Source organism: Microtus ochrogaster, unplaced genomic scaffold (assembly GCF_000317375.1).
Source record: "Microtus ochrogaster isolate Prairie Vole_2 unplaced genomic scaffold, MicOch1.0 UNK1, whole genome shotgun sequence".
Lineage (NCBI taxonomy): Eukaryota > Metazoa > Chordata > Mammalia > Rodentia > Cricetidae > Microtus > Microtus ochrogaster.
The window spans coordinates 20,566,999-20,589,861 of NW_004949099.1; the positions used below are offsets into that span (position 1 = coordinate 20,566,999).

General features: G+C 37.3%; 1 protein-coding gene across 8 annotated transcripts in view; it reads left to right on the forward strand.

Annotated features, from left to right (window-relative positions):
- The window catches only part of Cntn4 (contactin 4), a 1,000,475-nt gene that overhangs the window by 720,420 nt on the left and 257,192 nt on the right, over positions 1-22,863 (forward strand). For all 8 annotated transcript variants that reach the window (XM_026788153.1, XM_026788152.1, XM_026788157.1 and 5 more), the window contains one exon: positions 8,336-8,431. In XM_026788153.1, coding sequence (XP_026643954.1) covers positions 8,336-8,431 — 96 coding nt within the window. The remainder of the gene's footprint in view (positions 1-8,335; positions 8,432-22,863) is intronic.

Sequence of the window (22,863 nt, forward strand, 5' to 3'; positions counted from 1 at the left end):
ATTTTAGTATATATTAAATAATATATTTAATAATAATTTTATATTTTAAAACATGTGGGTTCCTTAGTTTAGATAGGAAAAAAGGTAATAAGTTCCAGGCATTGGGAAAAAGTATATATAGAATGGGATTTTCTTTGTTTTGCGTAGTTGTTGGGTTTTTTATTTTATTACTTTAAAAAAAAATACCAATCCAAATTCCCACTACCTCTCCTCCTCCCATTCACTACACACACCCTTCTAACCCTCCCCCTCCAATACTAAGATGGGCAAGGCACCCTGACCTGTAGAAAATCCAAGGCCCTCCCTACTACACCTAGATTGAGCATGGTATGCATCCAAAGAGAAAAGGATCCCAAAAAGGCAGTACATGCAATAAAGACAAATCCCAATGCCATTGCCAGTGACCCCGTAGTCTGCCCCAACTGTCAACCACATTCAGAGGACTAGTTTGATCCCATGCTCGTTCACTCCCAGTCCATTAGCTGAGGAAAACTGTCTCAGTAGGTGAACCCCTCATGGTCTTGACTTCCTTGCTCATATTCTCACTTCTTCCACTCTTCAACTGGACCTTGGGAGCTCAGTCCAGTGCTCTGATGTGGGTCTCTGCTTCTGTTTCCATCTGTTGTTAGATGAAGGTTCTATGGTGATATTGAAGATATTCATCAGCCTGACTACAGAGCAAGGCCAGTTCAGGCACCCTCTCCTCTACTGCTTAGGGTCTTAGCTGGGATCATCCTTGTGGATTACTGGGAATTTTTCTAGAGCCAGGTTTCTTGCTAGCCTCATAATGGCTCCCTCAATCAAGATACCTCTTTCCTTGCTCTCGTAGCTGTCCTTCCTTCCTCTCGACTATCCATTTCCTCAAGTTCTCCTCAATGCTCCCCTTCTACCCTTCCTTCTACCCCAACCCCCATGCTCCCAGTTTTGTCAGGCAATCTTGTGGGTTTCCAATTCCTAGGTAGGTCTATATATGTTTTTCTTTGGGTTCAACTTATTACTTAGCTTCTCTAGGATCATGAACTATAGGCTCAATGTCCTTTGTTTATGACTACTATCCACTTTTGAGTGATTGCATACCATATATTCATTATTTTTGGGTCTGGGTTACATCACTCAGGATAGTGTTTTCTAATTCCATCCATTTACATGCAAAATTCAAGATGTCATTGTTTCTTACCACTGAGTAGTGCTCTACTGTGTAAATGTGCCACACTTTCTTTATCCATTCTTTAGTTGAGGGGCATCTAGGTTGTTTCCAGGTTCTGGTGATTTCAAATAATGCTCCTATGAACATAGTTGAACAAATGCTTTTGAAGTATGATTGAACATCTTTTGGGTTTGCATTCCCACCAGCAATGGATGAGTGTTCCCCTTTCTTCACATCCTCTCCAGCCTAAGCTATCATTGATGTTTTTGATTTTAGCCATTCTGACAAGTGTAAGATGGTATCTCAGAGTTGTTTTGATTAGGGATTCCCTGATAGCTAAGGAAGTTGACCATGTCCTTAAGTATCTTTTGGCAATTTGAAACTCGTCTGTTGAGAATTCTCTGTTTAGTTCAGTATGCCATTTTAATTGTATTATTTAAAATTTATTGTCTAGTTTCTTGAGTTCTTTACATATTATGGAGATAAGTTTTTTTGTCTAATGTGAGGTTGGTGAAAATCTTTTCCCATTTAGTAGGCTGCCTTTTTTCTTATTTACTGTGTCCTTTGCTTTACAGAAGCTTCTCAGTTTCAGGAGGTCCCGTATATTTATTGTTGTTCTTATTGTCTGTGCTACTGGAGTTATATTTAGGAAGTGGTCTCCTGTGACCATACATTGAAAGCTACTTTCCAGTTTCTCTTCTATCAGATTCAATGTGGTCTAATTTATATTGAGGTCCATTTGGACTTGAGTTTTGTGCATGGCTATAGATATGGATCTATTTTCATTCTTCTACAGGTTGACACCCAGTTATGCCAACACCATTTATTATAGTTGCTTTCTTTTTTCCATTGTATAATTTTAGCTTTGTCAAAAATCGAGTGTTCATAGGTGTGTGGATTAATATCCAGGACTTCAATTCAATTCCATTGGTCAATGTCTCTATTTTTATGCCAATACCAAGATGTTTTGATTACTGTAGCTCTGTAATAGATCTTTTAATGCCTCTGTAAGTTCCTTTATTTATAGAATTGTTTTGGCTATCCTGGGTTTTTTGTTTTTCCATATGAAGTTGATTATTGTTCTTTTAAGGTCTGGGAAGAATTATGTTGTGATTTTGATGGGGATTGCATTGAATCTATAGGTTGCTTTTGGTAGGATTGCCATTTTTACTATGTTGATCCTACCAATCCAAGAGCATGGGAGAACTTTCCATTTTCTGGTATCTTCTTCAATTTCTTTTTTCAGAGTCTTAAAGTTCTTATCAAAGCTTAATTGTTGATAAAAAAAAAATGGCTAACAACCATGGTTGACACAAAACAAGGAGCTCAGTAAATTTTTTTGCTGAACATCGGATAAAACAGGTAAAAATGACTAACATAAAATAATCAAAAGAGATAGCTTAGTGAGTGTGTATTTTCTCCAGAGAGCCTGAGTCCAGTCTCCAGCACCCACAACCTCCTGTAATTCTAGCTCCAGGGGACCCAGCTTCCTCTTCTGTGCTCACCAGCCCTCATTTGCACATTCCTCACAGAGACAAACACACACATATAATATAAATAAAAATAATAATATATGACGGGCTGCTGAGAAGCCAAGGACAATGGCAATGGGTTTTGATCCTACTGCATATACTGGCTTTGTGGGAGCCTAGCCTGTTTGGATGCTCACCTTCCTAGACCTAGATGGAAGGGGAAGGACCTTGGACTTCCCACAGGGCAGGGAACCCTGACTGCTCTTTGGACTGGAGAGGGAGGGGGTGAGGGGTAGGGAGTGGGGGAGGAAGAGAGAAAAGGGAGGCGGGGAGGAGGTGGAAATTTTTAATAAAAAAGAGAAAGAAACAACTTTGACCACCAAAAAAAAAATAATATAATAAAAAGTAAAAATGTATTTCCTAAAAAAGAAAGAGTAAGATATTGTAACATGAGGGCCTGCTTGTTGTTGGGGTTTTCTGCCCCACCTGGTATCCCACAGCCAACAAGGCCCAAAGAAAAATCACACAGAGATCTCTCTCTCTAAGTTATAAAGCTGATTGGCCCATTAGCTCAGGCTACTTATTAGCTCTTGTAGCTTATATTAAAACATTATTCTGATCTATGTTAGCCATGTGACTCAGTACCTTTTTCAGTGGGGCAGATCACATCCTGCTGCTTTAGTGGTCTGGGCAAGAGTGGGAGGAATCAACTTCCTCCTTTCTAGAATTTTCCTGTTCTCATTGCATTATTTCTACTTCCTGTCTGGTTTTCCCACCTATAATTCCTGGCTGGTCAATCAGCGTTTATTTAAAACATGATTGACAGAATACAGACAATTCTCCCACACTACTTCCCCCTCTTTAAAAAAAAAAAAGGAAAATATCCATAGACCATATTTTGGGAATGTGGGCATGGTATTCCAGGCTACTTACAGCTGGTTGGAGGCACTGTAGGTGGGTCTTCTGTCTATGTGTTACTTTCATTGGTTAATAAAGAAACTGCCTTGGCCTTTTGATAGGCCAGCTCTTAGGAGGATGGAGTAGACAGAATAGAATTCTGGGAAAAAGAAAGCAGAGTCAGGCAAGACACCATAATTCTTCGACCTGAGATGGATGCACGTTAGGATTTTTCTTGGTAAGCAATCACCTCATGGTGCTACACAGATTACTAAATATGGGTTAAAGCAAGATATGAGATTAGGCAGTTGACAACATTTTTAGAAAGTAGATAACAACATTCAAATTAGGTTAGCAGGCATGCGTGAGTCTCTGTTAAAACGATCAAGTGTCAACAGTGTCACTGTTTTCCTTTGTCACTGGCCCTTATAAGCCTATTCCACCAACCTTTCTACTACAGTGATGACTCACTGACTTTACTCTAATAAACTGTCTTTAAACAGTTTTTTAAATAAACTATATGGATGTGGAAAATAAAAAAAAAGCAAGATATGAGAATTAGCCAATAAGAAGCTGGAACTAATGGGCCAGGCAGTGTTTAAATGAATACAGTTTCCATGTACTTATTCTGGGACTAAGCTAGCAGTGCAGGAGCTGAACGGGATGAAAAGCAGGCCTGCTCACTCCTTCTACGAGATATATGCAGTTCTATGAACATTTTATGAGTATCAGTATACCTGAACTTATTTAAGCTTTGATTTATATTTTTATTTTTAGTGTAAAGAATGAACTCCTAAAACTTTACATTTAATGACTAAATGTTTATAATAAATAAAATGTTTATTTTATTTCTGATTAAAAGTAGCATAGTAGAGCTGGCAGTGTATATTATTATCTTCAGCATCATATAAAACTATGTGTAGTAGCACATGCCCCAAGTCTCAACTCTCTGTAAGTAGCAGCAGGAAGACCATAAATTCAAGGTTATCCTCAATTACATAGCACATCTGAGACTACCCTACATTGTTTGAGACCATGTCTCAAAAAGTCTAAAAATATCAATAATATTTTTTATTTCAAAGAGGAGAATTTCCTATTTCATGAATCTATTTTTCATTTTTTATAGTGAAAAGAAACACAGATTCTTTCAGATCATAATATTATACAAAGAATTTCTTTCAGGAAACTACCTGGAGCCACCACATTTATAATTGTAAGTCATATGAAGGTTGCAGACTGCAGACTCACAGGGATAAAGTACTGGGTATACTGTAGCAAGTGTCTTTGCTTAACAAAATAGCAAAAAGGATATGTTTCAGTTTTATGAGCATACTGTATCATAGGGTGGGGTGTGGGTGTGTATGTGTGTGTGTGTGTATGTTACATGTTCCAAAAAAACTTTGACACACAAATGTCGATGTTACTTTAGGAGAAATTTAAACTCATTTTCTCCCGGTAAGTCACTTTGTGTAGAATTTTCTTTGATGCTCAAAAACCATAATGGATGTACTAACGCTTATAGACCACTAACTTTGGAGCAGGCAGCAAGTTAAGTTCTTTACACACATCATTTTAATCTCCAGGAATCCCTACAAGATAGGAATTATTGACCTGATACTAGAGATGAAGAAATTGAAGTTCAAGGAGATTAAGGAATTCACCCACATCATACAGTGATAGGGTATGAGTGCTGAAAGCATATAGCTGGCCCTTTGACTCCAAAACCATTGTGATAAACCACTGAGCAATTCTTCCTCCCTTTGACTCCAAAGCCAGTGTGATAAATCACTGAGAAATTCTTCCTCCTACTATAAACTCACACTTGGAAATCCAGTCAACCATGCCAGCCTCACTAATGGTTTCTTCATCCTTCCTGAGAGGAAAAAATGTTTTTTAAAATGTGCCTTTTGCAACTCATGAGGGTTCGAGAATTCATATTTGTTCTGGATAAAAGCCTCTACAGTCCCAGCCACCATGAGTGTGTGCAGACACACTTAGGGGGCAAATGGAACACATCCGAGATATGGTTGAAAATATGCTGCCTGGTAACAGGGTTTTGGAATTACTCTCTGAAAATGCCTCTTTCTTTTTATAAATGTGGAAATAATCATTATGGAAATCATATTCATAACCAACATATTACTTGACCATCTTCCTGGGTTGATATTGATTTCCTTATTGATTGCTTTATTTCAAAACTGGAGGAAGCAATGAGACAGGATATGGGTGATGACAGTTTCTTGTGCTGAGGACACATTGTGAGAATTAATAGAATCCAGGCCAATCCAAAACAAGAAAAAATATAAATTTGTATTTTAAAACTTAAATAATATACAGAATACATAACTAAAAGTAACTGCATTATGTGCGTGGTTTACTCTGCCATTTTTCATTCTTCATTTTCTCCCTTTCCTCTGTGGACTTATGGCAAACCATGATGTGTGTTACTATCTCATTAACCTTTCCTGGCCATTTTACAGCTCAACTTTTTATATGCTCCTCTGGGAGGTGCCAGCTTGCAGATAGCTTCAGCCCTTCCTGCCCATGTGTGCAATGGCTGGTCTCATAATGGTGGCGTAAATAAATTGCTTTTTTTAGTCAATGTCCAAGTAAGCTAGTGTTTTTTTTTTTAAACCAGCTCTCAGCTTTTAATACATTTCTACACAGGAAATATCTAGATGTATTTCCATCTTGCTCTCTGATTTACTCTGTGCTTGAATTCCAAATGCCTTTCTGTTCTTGGGTTTTTGATTAGTGATTGCATGTTACAATCTTAAGGCCTTTGTGTCCCTTCATTCATCCAGGAATTTAACAGTTAAATCACTCTTGTGGTCTTGATGTGCTAGCTCACTGCAAATACTGTAACACATTTTCTAATTTGGTTAAAAATAAGATATCAATACCATTTTGTACAAGAAAATACAGGATAAATACTTGGGAGTAAAAAATATGATTTGAAGAATCATCTGCCATAAAACTGTTTATCCCTCAGCATGTTATCTCAGAAATTTTTTAGGCAAAATGATGACAAATGAAGTCACCACAAAAGTAGAGATAGTTATTTTTAAGATGTATGCATTGCATATCAATGAGCCATATGTAAAGCTAGAAAACCCTGCTGTTTTAAGAAACTGTGGTGCATCAATATTAATTCTTTGTCATATGCTGTGTCTTATAGTCAACCATTGCTTTAGTAGCCAAATGCATGAGTGTAAGGAAGAAGACCTCAAATAAAATAGTTTAGGTACTCTCCAATGTGGCAGCATTCCTCTTTCTTACAAGTGATTGCTAGTTCCTGTGGTTTTTGTTTTGTTGTTGATGGTGGTAGTATTGTATGTGTGTTTCCCTTCTTTGGGTTTTATTGATGTGAGATTATTTTTTACCAGATCTAGAAAAATCTGTGAGAATAAATGGTTCACATGCTTTTTCTGTATCCTACACTTTCCCTAAAAATAACCTGGATGTGAAACATGTCAATTGGTAATTGGGCAAAGGTTGCCCAGGCTCATGTGGCCCTATCATTCACAAGTTTCATAGTAAGTATAGGCAGTAATGATATTGAGCACATATAATTGTTTTGTAATTGTGGTTTATCTTTCATAAGCCAATCTTATCATTTCAAAGCAACCATTAAAATGGCCAAGGAAGAAGTCAGTGTTATTCTACCCCAGTGGGTACCACCATGCGTGACTTATAACCCCATATGACATAGTTGAGTCAAAAAAACAAAATCTGAAATCCAAAATGGATTTTTAGATCAAATGATTCAAACAGTAGAGAAAAAATTGAAGAAATAAATGTTTCTGTACTCATTATCAGGAGGATTTGTACTGGGTATGTCGGAAGCTAAAATACTCTGTTGAATGGCATCTGCCAGTTTATTATGTGTCTTTTATACCACTCATTATTTACTTGTAGCTGGTTATTTGTTTCTTCCAGTTGTATCGCTTGGGCTATACATGCCTTCTCTCTTCTTCTCGTAGAAATAAAAGTTTCTACCCAAAAGAATGATAATCAGCCCCTTATCAACATTTAAAAACAGATATAAATTTAAAATAATCTGTTTGTAAACATGTCTGTTTATATTGTACTTATATATACATATGTGCATATATATATAATATGTGCATAGAAGAACAGAGTCTGGTAATCCCAGCACTTGGAAGTATGTTATTTAAAAATAGTGTGTTTGAGGTTGTGATTTCAGGACAAGTTTGTACTGTATCTATGATCTATATCTCTAAAACTCAGATTGCATATATATATGTATGTGTATATGTGTATATATAATATGTATCAACACATATATAGAGAGAGAAAGTATAGTTGCATAAAATAAGTTTGTGAAAATAGTATTGTATCAGAAATAAGAGTTTTTAATCATAACAATGACTCTTAACTGCAGGAGGTCAAACAAACTTCAGTTTCTTCACTTAAGTTCTTAATGTCTAGTAGAATTTTCTAGAATGATAGAAGTGTTCTTTATGTGTGCTTTTCAGTATGGTATGTAATTACTGAGTACTCAAAAAATGACTAGTGTTATCACAGGAAATAAATCACACATTTAATTTTAGATATTCGGAGTCTGAATAGGCACACATGGACAGTACCTGTTTTATTGGACAACCTAGCAATGGAATCTAGGAGTGAGGAACAATATTGCTAAAAGATCATCAGTATCAGCTAAGCAGAATTTCCCTGGTATTGATGCAATCCGGGATACTTTTCAGCTCAGCTACCTTATGGAAATAGCAATAGTCTCCCTTGGTATTTTAAGGTTGTAAAGCTTAAATGTGTTTTCCTTCATTTCTCCCAACAGATCTTGAAAACTTTAAGACAAGGACAAGAAGCACAGTGTCAGTCCGTCGGGGTCAGGGAATGGTACTCCTGTGTGGCCCGCCGCCCCATTCTGGAGGTACTTACAAATATGTCCGTGTGTGCACACTTCACTGGCTGATATTTTTCTTGCAGAATGTTTTCCCTCTTGACACCAGCTGAGGGAACAGTGTCATTTATAGATATTCCCATAGTCCTTCTGTGTATAGTAAGGGATGTTGTGAATGCCTCCCATAATTAGAATAGGAAAATATCAGGTTGTACAAATGTCCTGTCCCACCGTGTGCCTGGTACAATGGAATACACGTCTAAGCCAGTCAAAGTCAGAATCCTCTTGCATGGTCAGACAATGTAGCGAAAATATCAATATCTATTACATCTCTACAGGGTTAAAAGAAAAACATGGCATTTAGTTATTTACCCCTTCTGGGTCTGGGAAAGGATCTATAAACCATCCCTATTATGCTTCTGCCACAGAGTATGTATGTTTTTATTTTCAAAACCAACAACCAATTCTCCAGCACACTGGATGCCAGCAGGCTATGAAATGATTCAATTCCATCCTGATGCCACTGCCTAGAGTTAGTCTCAGACTCCACAGTAAAAGGCTCAGAACCCAAGCCTATGCTACCTCCAGGGTTTGGAACAACTAACTTCCTCATTTCCAGTCTTCTGACTTGCTACTTCTAAATAAGGTTTAATAATTTGTTGTAATATCTAATAGAACTATGGAGAAAGAGTTCAAATACTATTTTATTTAATCACACCAAGGGGCAAAAGACACTGAAAAATCAAGTGTGTCAAGCAATAACCTCATGTCAAGACCATGGCTGTGTTTATAAAGGAGAATACTAGGAAACACAGAGCAATAGTTGCTGCACATTCAGGGTTAAAAGATATATATTAGAACTTCACAAAGTATTTTTTGGGTTAGCTCTAGGTATGTGATTATTTTGCTTGAACATATCCACGCACACCATGAATGTACACAATGCCTAAGAACAAAAGAGGGCATCAGGTCCCCAAATTGGAGTTACAAATTGTTTTGAGCTGTTGTGTTTGTACTGGGAATTAAATCTGGACACCCTACAAGAGCAGCCAGTGCTCTCAACAGCTGAGCTTTTTATCCAGCCCCTTAACAAATATTTTCAGTGATGAACTTGATAAACTTGGAGGTTGTAGAGTTGGTTAAGCAATTCAAATGCTCTAGCACCCACAAAGTAGCTTACAGTCCTCTGTAACTCCAGTTCTGTATTATCTGAACCTTTTTTTGGCTTCCTCAGGAACCAGATATTTATGTGTGTACATACACATGTGTAGGTAAAACAGTCATACATGTAAAACTAAAGTAAATAAATAATTTCTCTCCAAGATTAATAATCTCTCTTTAGGCTGAGATTTTTGCCAGAATCACTGACCCAATAAGTGACATGAAGACTTACTATTAATTATAAATGATTGACTGGTAGCTTAGACTGGTTACTAACTAGCTTTTAGTTAACCCATATTTTTATCTACTTTCTACCACATGGCAGTACCTTTTTTCAGCAACGCAAGTTCATTTTGCTTCTCCCTGCATCTCCTGGTGACTCTGCCCTTCTTTGTCCCTGTACTCTTTTTCTCTGTTCAAGTTCCACCTAAGCTCTTCCTTCATAGCTATTGGCCATTAGCTCTTTATTAAAACATTGAGAGTAATGCATCTTCTCAGTGTACAAAAGGCTATCCCACAGCACTCTACTTAGTAAGGTGTTCAGATTTAGATTGGTATCTACTACCACAATTGTAGTAGGAAGCTGCTTGTTCATTTCCTGGCCACCCATTCTCCCAAAATAAACACACACAAACTGTATTAATTAATTCAGCGCTTGGCCTATTAGCCCTAACTTCTTTTTGACCAGCTTTTACATCTTAATTTAAACCTTTTCATTATTTTATATTTTACCACGAGGCTCATGACCTACCGACAAGGTTTTGGTGAATCTATCTCTGGTGGCAGCTCCATGGCTTCTCCTTGACTCCGACTTCTTTCTCACAGCATTCAGTTAAGTTTTCCCTGCCTAGCTCTACCCTGCCCTATCAACAGGACAAGGCTGTTTCTTTATTCACCAATGGTATTCACAGCATACAGAGGGGAATTCCACATCACCTCTCCTTTTCTGTTTAAATAAAAATGAAGGTTTTTTAAATTGCATATAGCATAAACAGCTATCAAGCAAGAATTATAGTTACAATATTTATATCTATCTTTTATCATAACTAAGGAAAACTATAACTATATATTTTTTAACTCCTTAAAGACTGCAGAAGGATACAATATTACCTAAGTAAACAGGAAGTGCATTTTAAACAACTTCCAAAACTGTAGAATTGACAGAGACATCTTGCTAACTGGACCATCACCCAAAGCTTTTCTGTAATGTTGGGGCATCCATTTTCAGCCGACAGGCCCATAGTATCCTGCAGACTTTTCCATTAAACCAGAAATTTCAAAGACAGTTCCACCTATATTGGCAGTTTGTTAGTCACTTTCTTCTGTGTCCTGCAGAATGTCTGGCAATCTCTTTCATATAGCAGGAACCCGAAGGACCATCTCATCTTTAGCCAAGTTCAGCAGTCATTTCCCTGTGGGTCCTGCATGTCCAGTTTATCAAGCAATCCAAGAAAGAGCTGTTTCTTTCCCAAATGGCTAACCAGCTCCATAAGGAGCATCTTCAATGCCCATCTTCCTCTTGAAGTAGCATGTGCTGCCAGGAGCAGATGTGTCTCGTTGTCATGAAAAGTCCTAAGTTCTTAAAACATTTTAAATGCTATATTCTGAAGGTCTCTGAAACATTTAAAGAATCCCTATCCATCTGAAATACATTTCTATACATCTAGAAAGTCTAACATGATTACAAGCTTGGTTATTGTAAATGACTACCTATTAACCTGTATTACTTAATTATACATTACATTTTTAAATGAGCTGCACACACAATACCGTAATGAAGAGCAGAAACATACATATAACAAGACTGACCTAGGGGCGGTTAAGGGCACTGACTGCTCTTCCAGAGGACCCGGGTTCAATTCCTAGCACCCACATGGCAGCTCACAACTGTCTGAAAATCCAGTTCCAAGGGATCTGACACCTTCACACCAATGCACATAAAATAAAGATAAATAAATCATAAAAAATTAAAAAAAAACAAGACTGACCTAAAATTTGTATCAATCTAACAAAATCCATACTAATACAAATCTCTATAGCATATCCCCCTTTAAATGTAAACAAACATTTACAAACAATATTTGGGAATTTGTGCATAGTTCTTTCCAAACTGCTTCCTGCTTTTTGTTGGGTATTTTGAGGGTGTTCACAACAACTTTTCGGGGGGGGGGGATTTTGGTCCATCAAACCACATTAGTCTGGAAGATTCCACAGGTTCTCATCTTCTGTGGAAACAAAAGTAGAACCTGTTTACAAAGTAGCGTATCCATAGACTCATATTTTGAAGTCAAGAAACCTTTAAAACATGTGTTGGTTTAGCTTAGTAGTCCCCAGAATCAAATGTCTCTCTGCAGTAAAAAAAAATTCAAAAAACACAATAATATACACAATCCAGACTTTGTGTGCATTTTCCTTTATGTGGCTTATTTTTTACTTTATTACTTTTTAATATTTATTTCATTATCTTTACTCCTTTAATCTATTACTGTACTCTGTCTCTTTAAGTACTGTTTATTTTTTTCTAACCATTTACTTCTTTTTATGACTCTCTATACTCTTTTTCTTCTCTCTCTCAAGCCTATGTACATTTTTTAAACACACTGTGTATCATTTAGAGGTATTTTATGTCTGAATCTATCCTTATTGTGTATCTGTAATTATTTTCTGACCAGGACTGCTTCTTAACATGCTAAGTGCTTCTAAGGCTGCCTTGCCTTTTGACTCCACCCATCCCAACATGGTGGGACAGAGGTCTGTTTAGTGTGGGTCATACTCACAGCCTCATTTTCAGACACACAGTGGGACTATGTTGCCATTAAGCAAGTTGCACCACTCTGCTCACAAACCCCATTTAAATGCTCGGGCTCCTCAAAATTCCAGAGTTAGAGCTGGCAGCACGGCCCAGAAAGCCACCATGTCAAAAGGGCTCAGCTTTTTTTCTGCTACTACTGAATCAGGAAAACCTCTCTTAAGGGAGCTGCAGCACGCTGCCAGCAGAAAAAAAAAATGCAGCTAAACTTTGTTTTTTTAGTGTCTAGAATTCCTTTCCAAGCCCTCTCAGGTTTTATGCGGATTTAGCTAGCACACATTGGAATGCCAATTTGTTGTAGGACGCCACTTTTGCATTTCCCTCCTGCCCAGACTCCCAAAATAACCACATAGAAACTGTATTAATTAAATCACTGTTTGGTCTATTAGTTCTAACTTCTTATTGGCTAGCTTTTACATCTTAATTTAACCCATTTTCATTATTTTATATTTTACCATAATGTTTGTGGCCTACCAGCAAGATTTTCACATATCTGTCTCCAGCAGCAGCTCCATGGCTTCTCCTTGACTCCACCTACTTTCTCACAGCATTCAGTTTAATTTTCCCCACCTAGCTCTACCCTGCCCTATCAACAGGCCAAGGCAGTATCTTTACTTACCAATGGTATTCACAGCATATAGAGGGGAACCCCACATCACACAATCACATAAATTTTCTGTTTGGAATTCATAATTGAAAGGGCAAACTTTTAAACTTCCTGTGTGAAACTACTTTCTTGTATTCAAGATTGTAACTTCCTTTGTATGTGCGTGACAGGCAATGTGCATGTGTGGTGTCTATAAGGTCAGAGTTCAACCTTGGATGGCATTCCTCAGGAGCTACCCACCTTACAGTATTGGATTATTTTTTATTTGTTTGTTTTGGTAGTTTCTCTTAGGTCTGAAGATCTTCATGCAAGCTGGGTTCACTGGCCAATGAGCCTCAGATATCCACCTGTCTTTGCCTCCTGAGCAGTGAAATGACAGTACATGCCATTACAGCAATTTCTTAGTTTGTTTCTGGAGCTCACACTCAAAATTCTTAAGCTTGTTTGATGGCCAATTTACCAATTGAGCCATGTCCTTACCTCTGTAACTTCCTTTTTAATCTCATGTTACACTTAGTGTTTCCAAGAGGAAAACATAAACAATTAGTGAGATACCTAGAAAGCTTGCAGTCAGAGCACAATCACCCTGCTTATAAAGCAGCAGGGAAGGAAACAAGCAGTGAAATCTGCCAGGGATGTATGATTCCTAGGGTTACTGAGGTGTGTGCTTTTGGAACAGAAGCACTAAACTCACAGATACGAGGACTGTTCTTGGTTCTGATTCAAATCATCCCTTTAAATTGTGCAAATATTTTGATATTTCTAGGCATCACTCTTCCTGTCTTATAAGGGAAGAACTTACAACAAATCTCTCAGGTCCCTTTTAGTGGCATTATTCCATAATTGCAGCTCAATAAATGCTAATGAATGTCTTTATTAAGCGTATTTGCATTATTGAAGGTCTGTCCTTCATAAAGGAAACCAGTTATCCATAGAACTGTATTTTGATTCGGGTGAAATTTGTTCGAATTTGCACTTCTGAATACAAAATCTGATTAAAATAAAGATGGGAGTTTTTCTAATTTCTTTTATGAGCATCTTCACAGTATTAAGCTTCTGTCACATGACATTGACTCTGACAATTCATCTCAGAGGTATATTTTCAAAGTAACTCTCTTCCCTGGTATAATGATAGCACTAAGAAAGACACAATATGATGAAGGAAGGAGGCTGATGATGAGGTGCCTAACTCCTTCCCTCTTCCAACAGAGAATGTTATTAAAAATTGCCATAGACTTCTGAAATGTGCCTGTCTCCATTGGCAGCAGTCAGCATCTCTGAAATCTACTTCCTTGAGCTGCTCTGACATTCTTGACAGTCTTGATGGTGAAAGACAAGAAAATAAATATTCTCATTATAGGCTCTATTAAAGCCATGCACACAGTAACACTGTGAGCAAGACAGACGCAGGCTGGAAATTTTCAAGAAAACAAGAAAGAGGATCTTAAAGGTTGTAAGAGAGCATGTCAGACATCTATCTGTTTTGTCCAGTACGGTTAATGATTATCAGATGAAATCTCCCCTTTATTCAGAAATCAATGCAGACTGTAGGTACAATTTTCTCATGCTTTTTTGCAGCCTGGATACTACCTAAAAGCTGGCAGAATCACCAAAAGCTACTGGACCGACTGAGCATTTTAGACTTAGCATATGGTATCCTAGTTTCAACTGTAACATATCACGCAGGGCGAAGGAAATGACTCAGCCTCTTACTGTACCAGTGGGGTACTCAGTAATGCCATGAAAGCCACTCTAAGGGATGCTGCTCATCCTGTTTCAAAAAGTGTGCATTGTCAGAGTAGCACAGAAATGAGCTGCAGAAAATATGTCTTGAGAAGCATATGATTTTACTGTCTGTCAGTGTGGTAGTATCATCATCTGAATATATACATATATGTGTTTCTAACTTTATATAAATATATGAATTTATATGTAAGCCATTATATGGAGTTTTACAACTAAATGGGGGCACAGAGACAGAAAAGAAGAGTCTGATGGATTCTGGTTGTTCTTAGGTGCTCTTTTGTATTAGAAACAAACATCACTGAATTCTGAATGTACCCTTTAATTTTGCCATCCCCTGTGTCATTTGGCACCAGAAATTCATGACCTTTAGCCAGGCTCTCTTTAAATAGGATTAAAATGAGGTATTTTGTGATGTTTCTTTTGATGTAATTAAGTCCCCAGATTATTCATCATTGAAATCCATCAACTATTTGTTGAGGGAGATTTGAGTCTTTTTTTTTTTAATGAGACCAAGGTCCTTGCTACTCAAAAGCAACAGTGATCTCACCTGGGAATTTATAATAAGGGCAAAGTCTCAAATCCCATGCAGGGCCAGTTGAACCAGATCTTGCGCTTAATGAGGCCCCCCACTGTTCATATGCACACTGAAGTGTGAGCAACCCAGAGCTGCTTCTCTGGTTCCTACACATCCTTTACCTCTCTGGCCAAGCATAGAGAGCTGGCTTTAGAATAACCCAGAAAATTTAGTATGGCTCTAAACGGGGGTCGAATCTCCCCAGTATTGTACGTGTACAAACTGGAGTTGACTCTAAGGCAGCACTAGATTTGAGATCATGTCACTTTGATCCCGCTCTACAAAACCATTGTAGGGCCAGCCTTGCTGGGATGGAATCCTTTGATTCAATGTCATCCAAATATAAGTGCTGATATTCTTCAAATGAAAATGTATTTAGAGTTGGAGAGGTGAGTCAATGGGTAAAGTGATTCCTATGTAAGCCTGAGGCTAAAACTATAAAATTATGTGGGGGGCACACAGTGGTCAATGCCAGGGTTACTATAGACTAGGACACATCATATTTCTACAAATGGAAAAATGAAAATATATGTAGTTCTGTCCATGCCAGGAATCATAGGGCTCTAGCCCAAATCATTTAAATCCAAATTTCTTGGTGACATAGATCCTCTCTGGTATGCTGGGTGTGTTTTAAAGTCCCATACATGATCTAATACACAGTCAGGCTGGAAAACTGATGTCTGTATATTATAAAAGTAACACCTGACCCAGGAAAACCTTTCTAATATAAGCCTCTCTAGGAATTCTGTCAGTTCTCCTTGATCTGGACATATTCACATGAATTATACTCAGAGCTCTAAAAGAATCAGCATGCCTTCCCACACTGTGGCTATTTCAAATGGACTATTCTGTAATCACTGAAGGACAGAATAAAGATGGAAAAGTAGGACACCCATGTTTTAGCCCTAGCTCTCTGCTATTGCCCTACTGTGGTCTTAGGCTGATTATGTAATTTCTCTGAGCTGTATTTCCTCATTTTAGCTTCTGTTACTATCCTCTCATGCCTACTCAGCTTTCACACTAATACAGCATCCCCAGGATTAGATTCATCCAGTTATGTGCTCAGTTCAAGCTAGGCTGACATGTTTCTGAGCCAGGAGTAATCTTACTGTGCTAAAATGTAATATCCTCCGAACCCAGAATAACTACAAAGACTGTGGTCAAGCTGCCCAACTCTCCACGTTATACTTCATTCCTGCTGCCTTCCTCATGCCTGATTCTATGACTTGGCAATTCTATATAACTTTTGATTATCAAGTACAGCTCTACTTGCTTCAATTATCAACTAATTTCATTTTCCTATTTACAGATTCCCTCTTGTCTTCATGTCTTACCCAGTGATGTACAACTGTTTACATCTAATTCTGTGTGTGTGTGTGTCTGTGTGTGTGTGTGTGTGTGTGTGACTTTCATGTACATGTGCAAGTGTGGAGGTAATGGGAAAACATGGGTATCCTGTCTCATCATTTTTTGCCTTATTCCTTTGAGACAGGGTCTCTCACTGATTGAAGCTAGGTTGATGGCAAACAAACCAAAATGACCCTCCTGTTTTTGTCACCAATAGCACTTGGGTTATAGGCACATGCACTACCATGCCCAAGCTTTTTATGTGGAGGCCAAAATTCTGAAAAAGGTCATCCTTGGGCAACAAGATCTCTCAGCTACTGATTCATCTCCCTACCCTAGATCCCAATTAAGTTTCATTCTAGAACCTGAACCATAATACCCTGTCTTTTGATTGTAGTATTAATTATACCTAAGGTATCGACTTGCTGATCCTCACTTACCAAATCATTATCACACATTAACATAAACCTAAATGAATCTTGGATTTGATGCCCTGTGATTTGAACAACTGACTAAATTTCCCAGATGCAATCCTTCTATTTCCACCTTATTTTGTTTTCTTTCTTTCAGTCAACTTGTAGGCTCTATTTTTTCCCGTAATTTGCTTTGAAGCATGGTTCTCAGTTCATCGTATAGTATTTAGCCAGCAGAATCAAATTCACGTTTGACCTATAAACTTAAACATTAATGAATAGAGAGATACAAAAACATAGTATTAATTCATATTACTAAAACTTAGAAACACAATTTTATTAACTTTGTCATTTTTATTTGTTTAAGCATAAAATCAATATGCTACTTTTTAAAAATACGTATGATTCTTGACTTACCCTTATGAAGCAACTTATAAGCAGGCATAAACTTTTCAGCTAAATCTCCTGAGTGATTTATCTAGGATTCACATCTATTATTAACAAAGTGGTTTGCTCTGTTGTAGCTTTATTAAAATGATGATTTAGCCATTTCTTTTATATTTGAATGTTGCTCTCTCAGACTCAAAATAACAGTTGAGTTAAACTCTGCCACATAGTTGTCAGGAGGGTTAAGGTCAGTGTACTTTGTTATGTTTATATTTTGTATTCACTATATCTAAATTCTGTTTCATTTCCTTGGGGGGAAAGAAAGGCATTGTGTGGACCTATGAGGAGCCAAGATTGTGTGTATGTATCTGTGTGTGTATGTGTGTTTTACCGGCAATTACACTTAACTCTTTGCATATGCAAGGCAGTTCGATTTGCCATTGACAGATCATCAGTTTCAGGGATATTTTAAATAATGCAAAATATTTTCAATAATGATTAATTATTTTTAAATAAATTAAAGAATATTTTCCATTTATTTTTATAAAATTTTAAATTAAGCAAAATGTGAGAAGATTTTTAAATGATCATAATGCTAATAGTTAATGTTATGAAAGCTGTAAGGAAGCCAAACAGTGTTAAGTTACATTCTTTTTCTGGTCATAATGGAATCAAAGTCAAATGAGTATATAGGCTAGAATATAGGAAGGCTCCACAATCTACTTTGTCTCATTCAGTGTGCATATGAGTGTGTGCCTATGTGTGTGCCTAAGTGGTACGTGTGTGTGTGTGTGTGTGTGTGTGTGTATGTGTGTGTTTGTGTGTAAAGGGCAATGTACTTATACATCGTCAGTTTTGAAAACATTACAAGTGTTTAAATAATGACCTTAAAATCATGACCATTTGTTGCTTGTCCCCCCTAGAAGGTAGCTCTTTTTATCTCTGTTTCATGTCACCTGAAAAGTGATTTCCTTGAGAGCTGGCTTAACTCCTGAAAAAAAGCTTAAAACCACAGCTGGCCAGTAAGTTAAAGTAGAATCATTGGAGATGAATAATCCCAAAAAGGCTCGGACAAAGAATAGGTTCTTTATGTTGACTCAGAACCCTAGGCATGGTATTGCAGTACTACTACAGTGCCATTCCTTAAGGAGATAGAAGATCAGTCAAGCCTGAGTAAAACTGATGTTTACAGCATAATCCCTTAGAAATATGTATCCTATCCTCATTTCTTGTTCTTAGCAAGAAAACCTTACATATCCTTTTAAAGAGAAATGTGTCCAATTCAGTGGCATAAACATTTAGTGATAGATGAGCATCAGTCATAAGAAAGACACAAGGTCATCTCATTTGACGTTCATAGAGTCTGGTGTGTTTATGAATTTGTGCTTCTTTATTTGAAATATGATCATCAATTCCAACCTTTCTTCTGTTATTTTACCAATTCGAGAGACCATAGAATGTTAGAGATTTAATCAGGGTCTGTTAAATTTGAACTGTTTGCAAATATATGCTCTTCTGTGCTCATTAAGTCTCTGTTTTCATCTTGTCATTGAATAGAACAAAAAGAAAATAAAAACTATGGGGTTTTTTTTTGGGGGGGGGAGGTGTTACTTGTTATATATGTTATGCGGCCCAAATGACATGGTAAAGTGTTTACTATTCAGAAAAATAGACCACTAGGAGTATCTGTCCCTCATGTGCAGGCTCTGCTCTTCTCGGGTATGAGATTGTGTCACTCAAGAGGGAGTCAACAACAGCAACAACAACAAAAAAAATAGTGGGGAGGAACAGAGCTATTACAGGTCTAAAAGAGCACCTTACTTCCTTTTGGAAGAAAGAAAGAGAACAAAAGAAAGGAAGGAGGGGAGGGGAGAGGAGAAGAGAGGAGAGGAAAAGGAGAGAAGAAGGAGGAGAAGGAGAAGGAGAAGGAGAAGGAAAGGAAAGGAAAGGAAAGGAAAGGAAAGGAAAGGAAAGGAAAGGAAAGGAAAGGAAAGGAAAGGAAAGGAAAGGAAAGGAAAGGAAAGGAAACGTCAAACCAATGAGATGAATGACCCCACTGTCAGTTGTCTCTAAAGCCGGTACCTTGTGTTCTGGGATGCTACTCAAATACTCTTTCTTTTTGGATTTTTCTGGCAACACTTTCTGATACAACTTGAATGTTTCATTTTGAGTACCTAGATATCAAAGCTGTTTACACAATACTAGAAAAAATTATCAATGTAACAAATTGCCATAGACTAATTAATTCTAGATCTTAAAGAGCTGAGCCTCCCATTTCTTTATTAACTTGTTAACCTGATTTCGAAGAGATTTCCAAGATTTATAGCTTTATACTTTGGATCCTCTTTCTGCTTTTTCTCTCTGATAAGAGAAAGGTGTAGGATCCCTGGGTGGTTATAGCAAGTGTCAGGCTATAAGACTTAGAAACAAACTCATATACCTTAATCAATAGCAATTAAATCAATACAGTTTTGTTCAGCAGTCTTAGAGGGCCATTTCCTTTAAAAGTTGCAGAAATAAATTTCAGAAAATTCTTTTCTAACTTTTTGTTCTTTCTTTGTTTTGTGTAAATGATTTCCATGTCTTTTATTAGAAAGAAAACAGGGATTCTATATAATGAATGATTGCTTCAATTACCCACTTTCATTCCTTGACAATTACTTTATATTTTCATTATAGGCATGTTTAAAATGTTTGTGAATATATATTTAATGTAAAGTTAGGAATGCCTCTGTTTTCTTTTTAGACATAACTCCCACCAAAAAAGGAAGAAAAATATTAGTTCCAATTTTATTTGTAGAACTGGAAACCCACTGACCAATTAGAAAAAGACCAAACACACAAACATAGAAAAAATGGCAATATAAAAATAAAAATGTAACCATAAGGCTGAAGAACCAATAGACTGATCAGTTCATGAAATTCTACTGCACACCAAGGTTTCTTATGTGGAGCTTCTCGCCCTAGAAAGGAGCGAGGGATGATGCTGTTTTGAAGCACAGGTGCTAGTTGGGACATGAAGAATCTGGAACTGTGAAAACATACTATGTTTCCAGTAGAGTGTTACCAGGGATGAGCCAGCAAGAACAGAGCAAATGATCAACACTGATCTTTCAACAGCACGAACCTGACTGAGCATCTCTAAATAACCAGCACACATTCACTGCAGGATCTGTGGGAACCATTCTTGTTTTAATGCTTGCTGCAAATAGACCCTGGGACTCTGCTGGAAAAAAAGAAAAGAAAAAAAAAGAAAAGAAAAGAAAAGAAAAGAAAAGAAAAGAAAAGAAAAGAAAAGAACCAAAGAAATGAGCAGTTCTTTGGTCACTTTTCCTGCAATACACTGGTATTGTCAGGCCATTGTATCACAATGTCACAGGGAATTTCACAGGACAATGAGCAATTGTTAGCTGGGTTATAGACATTTAGAAATAGTCTCTGTGTAAGCGCTCAAAGATTAAGTGTTTTCCATAGTCGAAAGTCTTTAAGTTGTGAATCTGAGGTACAAATAAGAAGTTAGCCAATTTTCTTCATTATTAAATTTTGGTTAGCACACAAAGAAATAGATTTCAATGTGGCATTTTCACACATAAATATCACTATTTTTTTTTGGATGTTTAAAACTTCCTTGTGTTAATTTTCAGAAGTCTGGAAAGAAAATGATTATTGTTGACAAACTTAAAACTAAAAAACTATCCTTTTGAGCAAGTGACTTTAATATTCATACATAAGACAATAGATTGACAGCAAATGTTAATTGTAGTATAAAGCCTTATTATACTATATAGTGTCGGAATACTTGCTTCCAAAAATTATTTAATTAATTAGCTACATATCAATGACAAACATAATGTGTGACAAGGCCTCAATATGTATCCTTGGCTGGCCTTCAATTAGCAGTGTTTTTACTTCGGCCTTCTGAGTTAGAGACTATGGACATGCCAACACAATAGGCTGCAAACTTAGCTGATTTGAGTTAACCATTTTGGTTTGGGATCTTGACATGTATCTATATGTAGAATGAATAAAAGATTCCAAATAAAGTGCAGTGGTTATAAAGGGAACAACCCTCCTGGCATTATAAACTATTTCAGGAGTTTAACTAAGAGCCTGATTTGGAGAATAAGCATGACATCTTAGATAGATACTGACTATTCACAAAACAACAGGTAGCCACTTCACACTGAGCCAAGAAAACTCCTCCCTTCTCTCACTGTAACATATCCTGTTTTCCTCACATTAGTTAGTCGCAGGTTAACACATCATTACAATCTTCACTGTCAAAACGAACCCCTGGAAGAGGGGATATGTCATAATAATACTCCACAGGAATTCATAAATCCATATGGCAGGCACAGCTGGGGAGGTAGTTACAGCTGATAATGTAGTGTTTCATATGCAATCAGGCCTAGTCTGGTTGGTACGGCTACAGATGAGCATTTCAACAATATCTGTAAGAGGCTGAGGAGATGGTTTCACACTTAAATAGCACTTGATGCTTTTGCAGAGGATCTGGGTTCAATTCCCAGTACCCACATGGCGGTTTACTATCACACATAACTTTAGTTTTATACCCTCCATAGGCACCAGACATGCACATATTATGCATACCTACATGCCGGCAGGCAAAACAACTGTACACATAAAATATTGTTTTAAATAAGAAAATACCTGAAAGAATCTGTACCTTCTGAAGCAATTTGCAATGCACATGCTGTTTCATTCCTTCATGCCAACTCACCCTCCAGGGAAATCCTAGGAAATACCACCCTACTTCAGCTGTAACCACTTGGTATTGCTAAAATGTAGGTCAAAGTATCATCTTTCTTCTTTTTGTGGTTTCCACTTATTGCAAACATAGGCAGTTATGAAACCTGTAAGTCATTCCTAGGTGTGCAGCTGAAATTTCTTTCTAATGTAAAGCATTGGCTTATTTCAGGTCCAGTGGGATGGGACGGAGCATATAAATTAGAAGTTCAAAGATGAAGAGATTAGAGTTCCTTACTGAGTTAAAATACGAGACGTTAGCAGAACCCATCAGATACCAGACATAGAGAAGTCATGGCACATTACAAAACTAAACAGCATAGAAGGGCCCCTCATGCTTTGTTATATATGAAGTTGATCAAAGACTCATATTCAGATATTTGTTCTTCATTGTCAGTGGGAAGAGGGAGGGAACAGGGTTCAGAAACTGTTATGAAATAGGAAGATACAATGGATACTAGAGTGGCAGTGATTCCTGTAAGACTTATAAAGTCTAAATCGGAAGTTTAAGAAGTAGAAGGGAAAAGAATAAATGAAAAACAGTGTGTAAGGCTTGAGTAGGTGGACTGCCACAAAGAGGTTAACCCTGAGGACTGCAAGGATGGCCCCATGAGGAAGAGCATGTGCTGCTCTTTCAGAAAACCCATGTTT